Source organism: Protopterus annectens, chromosome 16.part0 (genome assembly GCF_019279795.1).
Source record: "Protopterus annectens isolate FY-2018-M chromosome 16.part0, PAN1.0, whole genome shotgun sequence".
Classification (NCBI taxonomy): Eukaryota; Metazoa; Chordata; order Ceratodontiformes; family Protopteridae; genus Protopterus; species Protopterus annectens.
The window spans coordinates 50,573,954-50,590,458 of record NC_056750.1 but is presented as its reverse complement, the minus strand read 5'-3'; the positions used below and the strand labels follow the sequence as shown (position 1 = coordinate 50,590,458).

The window sequence follows — 16,505 nt, the reverse complement described above, 5'->3', positions numbered from 1 at the left end:
AATCATTGACATTTCAAAAAAAAACATAAATACAATATATAAACAAACAAGATTTTAGAAAATAACATACAATTCATAGCCATATCCTCCAACTGTCAATAAAAGCCCTGCTCACAGAGAAATAGCAGGGAAATAAGGTAGTTATTAAATGAGCAGGACCAGAGTCCACTGTTAAGAAATCAGCAGTCACAGAAATAAAACTGTTTTGCTGAAAAGTCAAAATCCATACCTGCAAACTATCAAACACTGATTGAGCTTCGTTGTGAAATGCTAGGAAACACCCACGGTACCAAGCCTTACTAACTAACAAGCCTAGTTCCTAAACTTCTAAAAGACATACTTTGGAGCAACAGAAAACCCTTCAAGTCTATGGAAGTAAACAACATTCAACAATAAAATGTCAGCAATCTTGCAAAGCAGATAGTACAACTCTAGTATGCAACACAAATCTATACTGAAAAAAACAGCCAGCAAAAGTTACGTAACAGGGAATCAAGATGGCGGTCGATATATAAACACTATGCCAGCAAGGCTCCATAACAAAAATTATATATATATAAACTGCAGATTAATTAAAAGTGGTTCTCCAGTAACAGAACTTTAGAGTTTAAGTTACTATATCACCATACATTTAAAATATTGCATTAAAACCCTCACAGACTTACCTGAAGGAAGTGTTTTGATTTGTCCGGGTGCATTTTCTGACTTTCGAGCTAAAAAAAAAAAGCAAGAATTAAAATAAGCCTGTGGTAACTTTAAAGGAAAACCAAACAGACTTTTAACAACAAAACAAACAAAAAAAACCCCACTTTAATAAAGTAACAGAATGGCAAATGAAAATGAGCATATGGATATTCCAACAACAACAAAAAATCAATGCTTTCTACACCAAAAAAAAAGTTGCCTCAAAATGGATGGAAACAGCCAAGCAACACAAGACAAAAAATATTAACTAAATAGAAAACAGATCAACCCCTTATCTTTGAAGGGTTAAAACTGACACTGCAACCTCTTCAGTCTGCCATACAGCAACTTTCTGGCCAGCTTCAAACGTTCAGCAATACAATCAATCAAATAGCGAATAGACTCAAAATATCAGAAGCAAACGTCACAGAAAATTATACAAAATTGAACACCTTTAAAAAGACTATCAATTTAATACTAAAAGCATTCAAGATATCCTTTCAAAACCAAAGCAATAGTATATTGAATTGCAGTATATCTGAGAAATACAAACAGCCAAATCTGACTGAAACCTTAGACAAAATCTTTAGTTATCTTCTAGATAACCAAGCTGAAGCTAATCAGATCACTATTGAAAGAGCAGATTGTGTGATCAGAAAATCACCTACACTGGATAAACCAAGACAAATGTATGTTAAACTATTAAACTAACAGGATGGTTGCTGTGTTCTCACTACTGCCAAAAAAGAAGAAAGTCTTGAAATGGAATGGTAATAAAATTACCTTTGGTCAAGACCTCCCTATGCAAATTAAATAGAATTGACAGAAGCTGGCACCATTCTGCACATTTTTAATATCCAAAAAGACTACATTCCAGTTTAGATACCCTTCCACCTTAATACAAGGGGGATAAATATTCAATTAGATCACTGAAAGAGGTGAAACAGTCTTATCTTAATATATTCAACTTTTCTCCTGAATGAAGGTTGCTTGGTACAGCTGACTATGTTAATTTAACATTACCTTCTACAAGGGTTAGGATGGGGTGACATGTTTGTTAGTTGAATGCAGTGTGAAATATGGGTCATGACTTTCAATGCTTGTGATGTCCTACTGTGACTGGAACTTTATTGGAATGAAACCGTTGAATCTAGCTTTGTTTGTATGCTTGTTGTTTGTTTGCTTGTTATTTCACTGAAACGCTAATTCCACCTAAAACGCGGCTTTTCAGCACTTCTGTGGATCCGTAGTGATATCTGCATTGCTTATTGTACTTATTTCCTTGTTTCACTTGAAATAAAAGTTACTGTTTGTCGTTTTTGCATTTATGTTACCTGTAACACATTGCATTTAAGTTACCCGGCACTTGTTCACTAAAGCAATTATATAAGACAGCACTAAAAAATTAAAAGCACTACACCCTCACAAACCCCCCTTGAGTACCTTGTTCCCCATTGGCCCTTTTTTTCAATTATAAAGGAATTCCCAATACTATTCTAGCATGTCCAAAGGTCAGTTGTCAATCTCCTCTCCGGTCCAGCTGGTGAATCTGGAAATCTTGAGGCAATGTTACAACTGCCTCATGTACACAGACAACCCTCTCCTCCTCCCAACAAATTCCAACACATGTGAGAGATGCAACCATATAGCCAAACTGGAGGCTAAGCTCTCTCAACTCAGTACTGGCGTAACCAGTCAGGAGGAGAAGGAAACCACACTCACTACAATTCCAGTCTCACATAGACCTACCACGACAGCAAACCAAACACATAAACACACAAAAACATACTCGGAGGCTCTAAATAAAAATCTGCCTAAGCAGCAGAGACCTCCAAAGCAGACACCCAAGCAACCGCTACCCCAAAACAATACACGTGCAACACATAGCTCACAAAGCCAGTGTGCCGAACAGTCACAGCCCTTAAGGCTAAACAACACACCTGATACACTTGTAATAGGTGACTCTATTGTCAGGCACACTGATGTCCCGCTCACCAAGCTGAACAAGGAGAAGGTCATGGTAAGCTGCCTGTCGGGCGCTAGGATCCGCCACATAACACAAGTACTCAGGTCACTCCAAAGCAAGTACAAATATGACTCAGTCATTGTTCATGCTGGTGTGAATGACCTGAGACATACCTCCCTGGACTACATGAAAAGAGACATAGAGGAGCTCTCTGAGCATGTAGCCCAGGCCGGTATGACCCTGACCTTGAATAGCATCTTACCCTCACCAAGAATGATTCCACAATATGAAGACAAGATGATCAATTTCAACAATTGGCTTAAGTATTGGTGTCATTCAAAGGGGATCCAATGCCTGTCAGCCTGGGATGACATGCTCGACAAGCCACGATGCTTCACTAGGGACGGCTTGCACCTGTCACCCCTGGGCTTTCGGATATTGGCAAAGGCTCTTGCTACCCCCCATAGTGCCATTTTTAGGCAGGGCTCAAAAGACAAACCCACCTCCATAGGTATCACAAGGGATAAGAAACTAAGAGTAATGCTACTCAACGCCAGAAGTCTAAACCTCAAAATGCACGCACTCAACTCTCCTTATCATGGAGAACATCAATATCTGTGAAGTAACAGAAACCTGGTTCAGGGCTCCCAAGAGCACCCCAGCACTACCAGGTTATACCTCATACCATGCTTTTCGGCCCCAAAACTTGGACCGAACCACAAAAGGAGGGGGGTATCAATATTCGTCAAAGATACCCACACCTCCAGGTTGGTGGCACAGCACGAAGCATCAGAGACTATCCATGTGCAACTAGCAGTGGGTAAAGCTGCCTCCCAGTTTATAGCCTGCTACAGACCACCCTCCCACATCCAGGAACCCCACTCAGCCTTCCTGAGAACACTGGAAAATATGAAGGTCTCTCCAAACACCATTATATTGGGAGACTTCAACTACCCAAACATAGACTGGGAGCATTACTCTAGCTCCAACACCCTAGCCCAAAGGTTCCTAGAATTTATAAACTCAAATGCTATGGAACAACTTGTTACCACTCCCACAAGAGGGGAAAACATACTGGACCTGATCATCACCAACATGGGGACTCTATGCTCCAGATCAGAAGTGTATCTCTCACTGGTAAGATCAGACCATAAACTAATCTCGCTGGATATTCACATCCTGACCCCACCCCCTGCCCAGAAAACCACAGTGAAAAACTTCTCTAAAGCAAATTTCACACTCCTCAAAACTGAGGTGAAATCCTTCAAAGCCCCCGGGCCTATGGAAAATACGGCCCAGACCACAGAATCCTTTATAAATGCATTCTATGAACACCTTCAGGAATGCATGGATCATGCAATCCCAAATAAAACCAAGACCCAATCCTCCAAAGGCAGATGTCCTGTCTGGTGGACCCCAGCCATAAACAAACTATACAATAGAAGGAGGAAGTTACTACATGATGGAGCAAAATCCCAAAAAGGGAAGGCATCTCTGATCAGTATTAGCAAAAAACTACGGGCACTCATAAAATTGTCTAAGGCCAGCTTCGAAAGAAAAATTGCACAGGACACTAAGGATAATCACAAGGCTTTCTTTAGTTATGCTAAGAACCTGGGTGGGAATTCCCAGATATGCTCAGAATTAGTCCAAAATGACAAAAAATACACCAAACCCACAGACCTTGCCAACATCCTAGCTGACAGGTTCAGCACAAACCCCCCCCCCTCCCCACCAAAAGAGCAAATATCTATCCCAGCAGAGTGCTGCCCCCCTGACATCTCAGATGCTCAGGTAAGAGCCGCCCTCTCCAAAGCAAAAAACACAGCATCAATGGGACCAGACGGTGTCCCAGGCTGCATCCTACATGAACTCCAAGAAGAGCTAAACCCAAACATAAAACTACTGTTCAATCTTAGCCTTACTACAGGATATGTACCCAAAGAGTGGCATACAGCAACAGTGGTCCCTCTCCACAAAGGTGGTGCCTCAACGGATCCTGGAAACTATCACCCCATAAGCCTGACTAGCTTGATCTGCAAAGCTATGGAAAGGATCCTCATGGACCTCATAAATAAAGATATTGGGGGCCTACAGACACTGGATCCTACCCAGTTCGGCTTTGTTAAGGGCAGATCCTACCTCTTAAACCTGGTCAATTTCTTTGAAACAGTCATCAAGGCCATTGACGAGGGGAAGGTGGTCCACACAGCCTACCTGGACCTCTCAAAAGCCTTCGATACAATACCCCACTCGGGCATTATAGATAAGCTCACCAGCTTAAATATAAACTCCTATGTCACTAGATGGGTTGCAAACTGGCTCAAGGACAGGACCCACATGGCTAGAATTGCTGAAGCCATGTCAGACTCCAAACTAGTTACAAGTGGCATCCCACAAGGCTCAGTCCTGGGACCTCTCTTGTTCGGTAAATATTTCTCAGAGGTACAAGCCAACATGGAAGGACTGTGGCTGACCAAGTTCGCAGATGACTGCAAACTGGGTGCCATAATCGACTCTCCAGCCGACACAAGCATCCTCCAAAAGGGCCTCATAGAAACAGACAACTGGTGCCAGAGCCATGGCCTCAAGCTAAACGCCAAAAAGTGTATAGTCATCCCCTTTGGCAAAAACAAAGTGCCCACAAATTACCCATAGGTGGTAATCCATTAAGGGGACCCAAGTTGATAGCAAGCTCTCATTTGACAACCACGTGGCCAAAGTGGTTAGAAAAACATTTTATATAGCCCACCTAATCATGAAGGGATTCACATCTAGATCAGGGGAGGTCATCGTGCCTCTTTACTCATCCCTCATCAGGCCCATAATTGAGTACAATGCCCCTTTTGGGATGTACCTTACCAGACACCTGCAGCAACTGGAAAGACCCCAAAAGTACCTCACCAAGAGGATCAAAGGGCTCAAACAGATGCCATATGCTGCCCGGTTAAAGAAACTCCAGTTCTGCTCAGTGGTATACCCCCTGCTCAGAGGCGATCTGTGCCTGGCGTATAAAGCCATGTCCAACCCGGAATTAATGGACATGTTGCACCTCAGAAAATCCAAATCCCATCGAGCTACGCGCTCGAGAGACTTGAACCTCAGCACTGAAATAAATAGGACATGCTGGAGGGACAGATTCATAACCCAGAGGCTCCCTTCACTCTGGAATAAAATCCCAGTGCAGGTTAGGCAGAGTCCCTCATTGACTCTCTTCAAGAAGAATCTTGATGCGTGGATGGGAGATCGTAGGTTTACCCTGGGTATCACTTCTGTGTCACTGTTAAACAGAGGCACAGTATAATAATCTCGAAAAAGGGAATAGCAAAATTAATTTAAAATGGGTGGCGAAAGCCAAGCACACTCTGGCTAGGCTTATAAATGCCCTAGGGCAGATAGCCTAGTATGAACCTATGAACCTATGAAACACTGACTCCTCACTCTGTGAAGTGACTGAAGATGGTGTATATCCGATGATGACATTCTTGTGCACTTCCTGTCTTTAATTTTGAAGGAAGTCATATCATAAATGGTTGCAAATTGTTTCTGCATCTATTACTAAATGAAAGTATGGATACTGGCTTTAATTAGTAAATAGCCTAAGATTTTAATGCAGTATTTTCATAATTTGTAATAATATTAAATGTTGTAACGTTCTACAATAAATTTAATTAAAAATGGGCATTTCAATGCAATTTTAGTTCATCTGTTCATATTAATTTTTTAAGCTCTCTTTTCTTTCATTTTATCATATTATACATTACATCAGTCAAAAGCTATGTATTGTGATGTAGGACAGCTGTGTTATATTTTCCCTATTTAAAATGTATTTTTATTCTAATTATCATTCTAAATAAAGCAATGAGTCGAGAGTGTGCACAAATTTGTTATTGGTATTTTTATTCGTATAACCCTTTAATGAATATTAAATTATTTTAATCCTGCTGCTGTGAGGTCATGGTTAGGCACAGGGTTTTTCCAGGAAGGGTTAAGTGCTATTTGCTTTCTTTATCAAAATTATTCTCAAACTTTTGGTGTATGATTTATGAAATGTTCATTTTTTTCATCTCACTAAATGTTTTCATGGGGAACATTTATGTGGATAAAAGATTCAGAGAATGCTGAAGGGAATCCAAACAGATAAAAAGAGAAAGTTATTTTTCATTTAATTTTTAAGTCAAAAGCAGAAACTGTATTTGTCCAGAAGACCCACATGAGATCTAGCCAGTGGTCTCAAGTAAGGGAAAAATGGCTCAAAATAATCATGGAGTGAGGTAACAACTCAAACAGCATTGCAGTTGCAATTATTATTAAAAAAAATATTACAACGATACACTATTGCAAGAAGATTCAGACAATGAAAGAAGATAGTGATATGTAATTATTAAAAATGCTTTTTTGATAAACCTGTATTATTCTTAAACGTATATGCACCTTGCACTAAACAAAATGAATTTATTATGATAGTATATAAACTATTAAGTCTTTTCCCTAATCATTACTACATTGTTGGTGGGGACTGGAATGCCATTAATGATCCCATATCTGACAGAACAAATAGAAGTAAATCATATATTTTTTTATGTATCAGATGCAATATCAGCATTAAAAAAACAGACTTTAGCCTATTCAATCCTTTTAACTCCCGAGATAATAAAAACACCCCAATAAAATGTACCTATTATTCTCATTGTTAGAAAACTTGGGCTATATTAGACTTCTTTCTAATATCAGAAATATTTTAAGAACTGATCTTACTTTTTTATGTAGAACCTAGATTCTTTTCTAATCATTCTAGAATATAAATTGGTCTATTACTTATAACTCAGAAAACACTAATAACTGGACTTTAAACTCTAATTTACTTCAGAAAGATGTAGAAGGTAAGTCAGAAATTAATAATATATTAAGTAACTTCTTAAATAATTTTTCCAGTTCTCAAATTCCACTTGATATTCAATGGGCTGCTATTAAAACTCAAATCAGAGGTACTTTTATAAGTAAAGGGTGTTCTATGTGCTGCTATTAAAACTCAAATCAGAGGTACTTTTATAAGTAAAGGGTGTTCTACAAAAAAATCTTACAAGTTAAAAGAGAATATAATAAAAGATAAGATCAATAAACTGGAAAATGAATTGTGTTTAGACTATAAGTCTGATTCAGTAAAATATCTAACTGAACTTCAGAAAGAACTCTGTCTACTATATGTAATGCAGCAATCACTTTATGAAACAAAAACCTTAGCCAAATATTCAAAATGGGTCCAAGCTCCTTCCAAACTTCTGGCAAAATTTATAAATGTCATTAAGACCCTCCTCTGATAACTGAAATTTCATACCAAGATAAACTATACAATATTAGAGAAGAGATTATGCAAATATTTACCCAATTATACTCTCAAGTTTATGGTGAACATAATCTCTCTTTTGACTCCCAAGAACAAGACCAATTTCTAAAAGTTAAAAAAGACCAAAAAAATCTCCTTAGTGCACTGTTTACTCAACAAGAAATCTTACTAATAATTAATAATCTTAAAGATGGTAATCCCCTGGTCCTAATGATCTAATTGCTGAATTTTATAAAACTTTTGACCCAATAATTTTAATAATATTATTATACTTGTTTAATTATATAAAAGAAAATGGCAATCCAGACTTATATCTGAATAATTCCAAAACAATATTTATTACTAAAGCCAAATCTGATACTAAAAATCCACTAAGCTACAGACAGATTTCTATTATAAATGTAGATATTAAGATATTTGCCTCATTACAAGCAAATAGACTGAAACTTATACTACCAAAAAAATCTCACCTAATCGATATGAATTTATACAAACTAGACAAACCTATGACTATACACTTACATTAGATATTTTGATTACACTTTCTAAACAACAAATATTTCAGTCTTTGTACTTGAAGTTTATGCTTTTACGGCTTTTGACTGACTTGATCTAGATTTTCTTTTTTTACTTATGCCACAATCTGATCTACCACAATCTTTTATTAAATGGATAAAAAATTCTCTATACTAATGCCTGTACATTGTCATATATTAATAAATTGTCTTCTTCTCCATTGAAAATTATTAATGGAACAAGACAACAAGGAAGGATGCCCACTATCCCCATATATATATATATATATATATATATATATATATATATATATATATATATATATATATATATAATATCTTCTTATAACACAAAAAAAACTTTCATCAAAATCCTGAAATTTATAACACACATGTACCTCTAACAACATTTGCTGATGACTTAAATCTTTATTTTACCTTGCCTAGTACTGACTTATCAAAAATTCTACAATCTATAGATATCTTTTCTGGATTATCAAATTATAAATTAAACCTGACTAAATCTTCCATTGTTCCCTTAAACCCAAACTATAATCTGATTGACTATGTTCCTAATACAGAAATTAAGGTAAGTAATTCATTAAAATATCTTAGTATAAATTTTTAGCATGATCTTACTCTCTTTTACCAAGAGAATCTAATGAAATTATCGACTACTATCAAACAAGACATTTGTATATGGAACAAACGTAATCTATCGTTCTTATCCAGAGTTGGCATTATTAAAATGAATATACTCCCCAGATTATTATTCCAAATTTAATGCATCAAATCTGAAAATTCAATATAAACTCTTTAAAGATATGAACATAAGTCTGTAAAAGTTTGTTTGGATTCCTAACTCTATCAGAATCAGCTACCAGAATCTGACACACCCTAAAAATATTGATGAATTGGGCCTCCCAGACTCTAAGATTTATTATGATATCAATCTTAATCTAAACCATAACAACTGAAGTCCCATATCAGTTAAATTGTGGTATGACTATGTACACAAATAGCAATGCAATCCTATATCTTTACTTTTCTTTAATAAGGAGAACCTGACAACTTTCAAAATATGTAAATTATTAAAGCATATGATAAAAATTTGTCAAGATTTGATAGGTATGATACATTTAAAAAAATCATCTATGATACTTCAACCAATTAATCTTAACCCTAAACATAAATTAAATAACCCAGTCCTAAATCTCTATAAATATTCATTACTCAAGGATAAAACTGTTTTGGATAACAGATTCAGAGAATGTTAAAGGACCCATACCCATAAAAGTCTCTCAATTATTGACCTGAGAGATGCTCTAAATCTGCCCAAAAGCTATATTGTAAAGAACTTGTTTCAAAGCTTTTGGATGATCCTAAAATTAATGAACATAATGTAAGTGTGTGCAAACTGATATGGATTGAATTTACCTCCAATGAGAAATTATCAAATGTTTATAAATTACTTATATCTATTAAATATCAAAATTCTACCATTTATTCTAAATACTGGACTAATATTAATCCTTCAATTAAACCAAATCAAAGAATCCAATCCATGCAATCAAGCCCAAGTTTATTACCTTTCAAAAACTCCTATATACCCAATTAGTGATTGTAAAAATGCATATTTGAGCCCAGATATAATTAACAAGTTTTTCCCCACATCTTCTCCAAACTGTCCCCTATGCAGATATCAAAGAGCTGATATATTACATACTTTGGAGTTGTAAGTGCGCTTATAAACTGTGGTGCTCCCTAAAAGTCAGGGTAGAGAAAATATGATACAATAAATCTACCTTAAATTGGGAATTTGTAGTATTACATATCCTCCCTCCGGGCTTGGTACAGCTTGAATTACATATACTAATTGGTCTTTTCTGATCAATAAAACATTATATTGCTCAAAATTGGCATGACAGATCAAAAATGTTATGAGAAGGATGTAAACAAGCTTCTATCAAATATATTAAAGCACACAGGTTAATAGTAATCAATCAAAATAAACATTCTTCACTGGGATAAACTTTATAATCATACTTTGTAGTTAATCATACATTTTTTCATTGCATAGTCATAAGAAATTATCTGAGGAAGTTAACAAAATACTTTTTTCCCTCAGGACAGCCCTTATTTTGTTGTTTTATTACTATATTTATGACATTATTTGTTAGAATATTTATGTAGGAAATTAGCACTCTTGTGCATAGTTAGCATCATAGTTATGTTATATGTTTTTTGTGCAATTAATTGATGCTCAACACATTTTAAAAATTAAATAAGTTTAAATAACTTTAACAAGTTTTAAAAATGAAATAAAGATACTGGGAGAAAAGTTATGCAACTTGCATCAATCTTGGAAAAACAGTGAAAAACACTATACAGCAATCTTGTAAACAATCTACCAACCAGGGATTTGGTGTGAGGCCCTGCTGGAAGGTGAAGTGATAACACCAGAAGATCAAACTAGCAAAGTCATCCCTCTACAATATAGAAAATATACTGCTATGTTGAGATAGAATGGAAACAAGTGGTTAACAGCCTCAAGCATCGGGAAGGAATGGTTCAGGAGAAGGGACCTGGAATGAGGAGGTCAAAGCTAGATTCAGAGGGGCTGCAGCTAACTGATACAAAGTGTCAGGGTACAGTGTGACAGAAGAAATACAAGGAATTCAGAAGGTAAGGTATACAAAATATTGATGTATCCAGTTCTACTGCATGGTACAGCTACCTGGACATTGAAGACAAAGCAGTTGAGGAAGCTAAAGGTGATGTAGATGAGTGGTAGAATGCACACTGTGACACGTGAAGAAATGATGACATCAGACGCCAGCATTGCTCTAATTCCAGAGAAGACCAACTAGAACAGATTACTGTGATTCATGCACAGCTGCAGGAAAGGAGAAGACAATCTGGTGATGAAGATTTGGGACAGACTGGACAAAGGGAAGAGGGAATGAGGCATGACTGTTGATGAAGGTAGGAGAGTGGCACTGAACTGAGAGAGAGAGAGATGGCAGCATTTAACGTGACACCCTGATTACAAGTAGAAAATGGAGACAGAAGAGAGGTTGATAACAATGATATTTGTACAAGTAATCCTATGTAGCATTGCCACATTCTAGGTGACAGAAGAGAGGTTGATAACAATAATATTTGCACGAGTATTCCTGTGTAGCATCGTCACATTCTAGGCGACAGAAGAGAGATTGATAACAATGATATTTGTACGAGTATTCCTGTGTAGCATTGCCACATTCTAGGTGACAGAAGAGAGGTTGATAACAATGATATTTGCACGAGTATTCCTGTGTAACATTGTCACATTCTAGGTGACAGAAGAGAGGTTGATAACAATGATATTTGTACGAGTATTCCTGTGTAGCATCGCCACATTCTAAGCGACAGAAGAGAAGTTGATAACAATGATATTTGTATGAGTATTCCTGTGTAGCATTGCCACATTCTAGGTGACAGAAGAGAGGTTGATAACAATGATATTTGCACTAGTATTCCTGTGTAACATTGTCACATTCTAGGTGACAGAAGAGAGGTTGATAATGATATTTGTACGAGTATTCCTGTGTAGCATCACCACATTCTAGGCGACAGAAGAGAGGTTGATAACAATGATATTTGTACGAGTATTCCTGTGTAGCATTGCCACATTCTAGGTGACAGAAGAGAGGTTGATAACAATGATATTTGCACGAGTATTCCTGTGTAACATTGTCACATTCTAGGTGACAGAAGAGAGGTTGATAATGATATTTGTACGAGTATTCCTGTGTAGCATCACCACATTCTAGGCGACAGAAGACAGGTTGATAACAATGATATTTGTACGAGTATTCCTGTGTAACATTGTCACATTCTAGGTGACAGAAGAGAGGTTGATAACAATGATATTTGTACGAGTATTCCTGTGTAGCATCGCCACATTCTAGCAACTGCAAAGGGGGTAATAACACAAGTACATGACTCCAAAATTCCTTCCCAGAATAGTCAATGGCGGGCAAGTCTGAGGAATAGTCCTTACAGGAAAAATTAGCAGAGGAAAATATAAATCAGTTCTGATGTCTGAAGACAGAAGGACAATGATAATCAGAAAACGACTGCCTTTAGTCCGGCATAGTAAGCCACCTGCCAGAATTTTCTATGTAAGAAATCAAACATTAAATACAGAACACAGCTAAACACTGAAACACTGAAAATATAATATAGTAAACCGGTTTGGAAAAAAATATTTAAAAACAACTATCACCATATAGTTTTCCACATTAGGGATATAAACACTTATATAGATTCATTATCTAACAATATTGACCCCACCACAATCACAAAAGAAGTCATATAAACACAAATGATGTAGTAAACTTACTATGTCACTCTCCAAACAATTTCCAATGTAATTATTTCTATTAATCATAGTAAAAAAGTACAGAGCAATAAATGAATAGCTACATTATCATTTAAATATTTATTTATTTATTATTTATTTTATTTTTACATTTGACCAGGTTAGTCTGACTGAGCTTAGTTACCCATTTTCAGCGGAGACCCGGGAAGAAAAGCTCCACAGTGAGATACAGTTTAATTACACAGGAGAATTAGATTATATGTATAATCAGTAAGTATTCATCATTTACAATACAATGTGAGTATAGTTTTACACTAGTAGTTGAGAATGAGGCTGTGTCAAGAGTAAAGCATTCAACCAATACAAGTGGAATACATAAATGGTTCTATATCCATGCTGCAAACAATAATTTGTAGACATTTTGTTTAGTACAGTTCCAAAAAAGGAGAGAGACTAGGAGCAGAGTGAAGAGGAAGATAGATGAGTAAACAAGGTTAAAAGGCTAAGATAAGATTGTAGGTTGCTCAAGGAAAGAGGCTAGTGAGAGTATGCATGAAAAAATGGCTAGTGAAAATTATACAGTGAGAGAGTGTAAGTGGGAGGGGAGGAGGTGATAGGAGTCTATAGATGCATGGGAAAGTAGTTTAGGGGGGATGAGTGCAGTGGCAAGACCAGTTTGTTTTTAGGTATTCTCAAGTGGCTGTTTTGAATTGATTAGGGTGTTTAAGGATCTAATTTCTAAGGGAAGTTTGTTCCCGGATATGGCAGGGTTGTAATTGTAGAGGTTGCAACCAGTTTTGGTCTTGGGTTTATATATTTGAAGCAGGTCTTGGCCAGAGCTATGCAGAGGTCTAGTTGGGGAATATTTATAGATAATAGGAGTAAGGCTAGGACAAAAAGAGTGCTGGTATTGGATTGAGTGAATAATCTGAAGTTAAGAGAGGAGAAGCTGGTGGGGTAATTCTAGCCAGTCTAATTGTCTGAGAGAAAGACAGTGGTGAGCCTTATAAGTATGGTGTACAGTTAATCTAGCCACCTTATTGTAGGTTGATTTGAGTTTGGTTAGGAGTGAGGAGTTCAGATTAGTAAGAATGAGACAGCTATACAATAAATTAGGAAGAAGGTATGCATGTGAGAGAGTTATTTTTACCTTGCTAGTAAAGTACTTTTTGTTGCGGTAAAGGAGCCCTACTTTTTGGTGTGTCTTTTTAAGAGAATTAGACACATGTAAATAAAACTTAAGTTGGTCATCGATTGTGACTACTAGCAGTTTAGTGTTAGATTTGACTGTGATATATGTGTTATTGCTGGACAGTATAGTAAAAGTAGATTTGCGATTAGTGAGGTTTTTGGGGAGAAAAAGTAAGAGCTTAGTTTTCTTAGGGTTGAGAATTAGTTTGTTGTCATGGAGCCAGGATTCAATGAAGTTAAAGGATGCTTGGTTGGAAGAGTTGAGGTCAGAGGGAGTGTCTGCAAGGGTGATGACAGTTGAGTCATCTGCATATTGTATAAGGGATGATTGGGGACAAGAGGTATGTAGTAAATTAGTAAAAATATTAAAGAGTAGTGGGCCAAGGATAGAACCTTGGGGGACTCCCATTTTCACAGGGAGGGGAGGGGATAGACCAGAGAGTGATTTAACAGATTGCAGTCGATCAGAGAGGTAGCTAGAAAACCAGGAAATAGTAGAAGAAGAGAAATTAAGGTTTGACAGTTTGGCCAGACGAATAGGATGGGAGACAATATCAAAGACCTTGGAGTGGTCCAGGAATTTTTATTTCCCTTTTTTCCCTGCATTTTATTTCCCTTATTATTATTTCTATTGATCATAGTAAAATGTACAGAGCAATGAGTGAATAATTCCATAACAGAGTAAGCTGTTTTAGTAATTAGTTTCAACAGCTAAGTCAGTGAAGTGAATTTCTTTGTGCAGATTTTTTTTTATGCACTGTATAAAACTAGGCAAAATGTGCATTATTTAAATTTCTGTTGTGTATTACTGTGCAGGCTGAGTAACTTAAGCTGAAAGATTAATGCTTTTCCAGTGGCTTAGGTTAACTAAACTGGGAAATAATATAACATAAATAACCAAAATAATAGAAAGCCATTTTAGTAACACTGGACAGGAAAAAGGTATTAAGTTTAGCCTTTTAGTGCACATATAATACAGATACAAAGAAAGCACAGAGAAATTGGAAAACAGTTTTCAATAAAGGAAACATTCAATAAGTCCATTTGACAACTCAGGCTTTGTCCTTATGGTCTAACATGAGCACACATGGGCAAATATTGCACATCCCCTAGCTCCAGTATTCATTACTAATTAAGTATCCCAGGGATCCAATAAAGTGCCATCTCCATGCAGGATCAGTGTAGCCATTCCTGCACGGAATATGGCCATCGAGCGATCCAGTAAACTACTGTTCTGACGTGCACAAGCCTGCCTACACTATTCCTGCACAGACACCACTGCATAATTCTAATTGCCTCATTTTCAGGTTAAAACTATGCAAATGAGGTGAATTAGTGATTCAGCAAGCAAGCAGGCATCCGTGCAAGAATAATGTTAGTTGGAGAAACATATTCGGTTATTAGCCGAATACATTTTTGCAAAAATTAAAATAGAGGCATGACAGCTCAAATAAAAGCATATATTATAATCTTTAGGCATGCCAATGGCCAAATATATGGCCATTGGCATGGAAAAGTGTTTAATTTTCCTAAAAATAAAAGGTTTTTTTTGGTCAATCTCGGCCGTTCAAGCATAGGGCAGCGGTGCGCAAACGGGACCATGCCGAAAAAAAAATGTGAAAACACAATTGTAGAGAAATCTGCATTTTGCCATTACAGTCTATGGAATGCAGAATTAAAACAATACCAGGGAACAGTGATTGCTAAGGGGAAAGGCTCTAGTGTAGTGCAATAACTAGGGACTAATGCAATGGGGTATGAAAATGAGGGGAAATTTACTGAATCACAAAAATAGTCTAAGTGCCAAACTGCACCTAAACCGTGTAGGTGCTATAACACAATCGTGTAAGCAGAAGGAGCAGCAGACATGAAAAGGGGGTGTGTCATGCTTGGTGTAAGCACATTGGAGCTCCACAGTTCCCAGATAAGCTTAGCTAAGCACAGCTATGCAAGGGGTGTGTCTGAGGCTGTATTGACTTATTCCATGAAATGAAGAGCATGTTTGCATCTAGGGAAGGACATTTCTCAGTGTTTACATTAGCTAAATGAGTTTGGTCTTAAAAAAAAAAAACTGAATAGCAGGACTGTTTACATTTGGGCACTGGGTTTGCATGGCACACCTCGGGGCTTAAAAGTGGAGGAAATGGGAAGGGGAAAAAGGTAAAAAAAAGGGAACTAGTAGAATGAAAGCAATCAAGTACAAATTACATAGCTAGCTGGTGGAATGCATCATAGTCAGCCAATCACACAGGTGGAATGCATCATAGTCAGCCAATCACACAGGTGGAATGCATCATAGTCAGCCAATCATACAGGTGGAATGCATCATAGTCAGCCGATCATACATGTGGAATGCATCATAGTCAGCCAATCATACAGGTGGAATGCATCATAGTCAGCCAATCACACAGGCGGCATCTACAGGACAACAATATA

The 16,505-nt window shown here is 36.9% G+C and overlaps 1 protein-coding gene across 1 annotated transcript in view; it reads right to left on the bottom strand.

Annotated features, from left to right (window-relative positions):
- The window catches only part of LOC122790978, a 436,865-nt gene that overhangs the window by 265,431 nt on the left and 154,929 nt on the right, over nucleotides 1-16,505 (bottom strand). Inside the window, exon 3 of the mRNA XM_044058701.1 lies at nucleotides 666-713. Within this exon, the coding sequence (XP_043914636.1) occupies nucleotides 666-713 (48 nt within the window). The remainder of the gene's footprint in view (nucleotides 1-665; nucleotides 714-16,505) is intronic.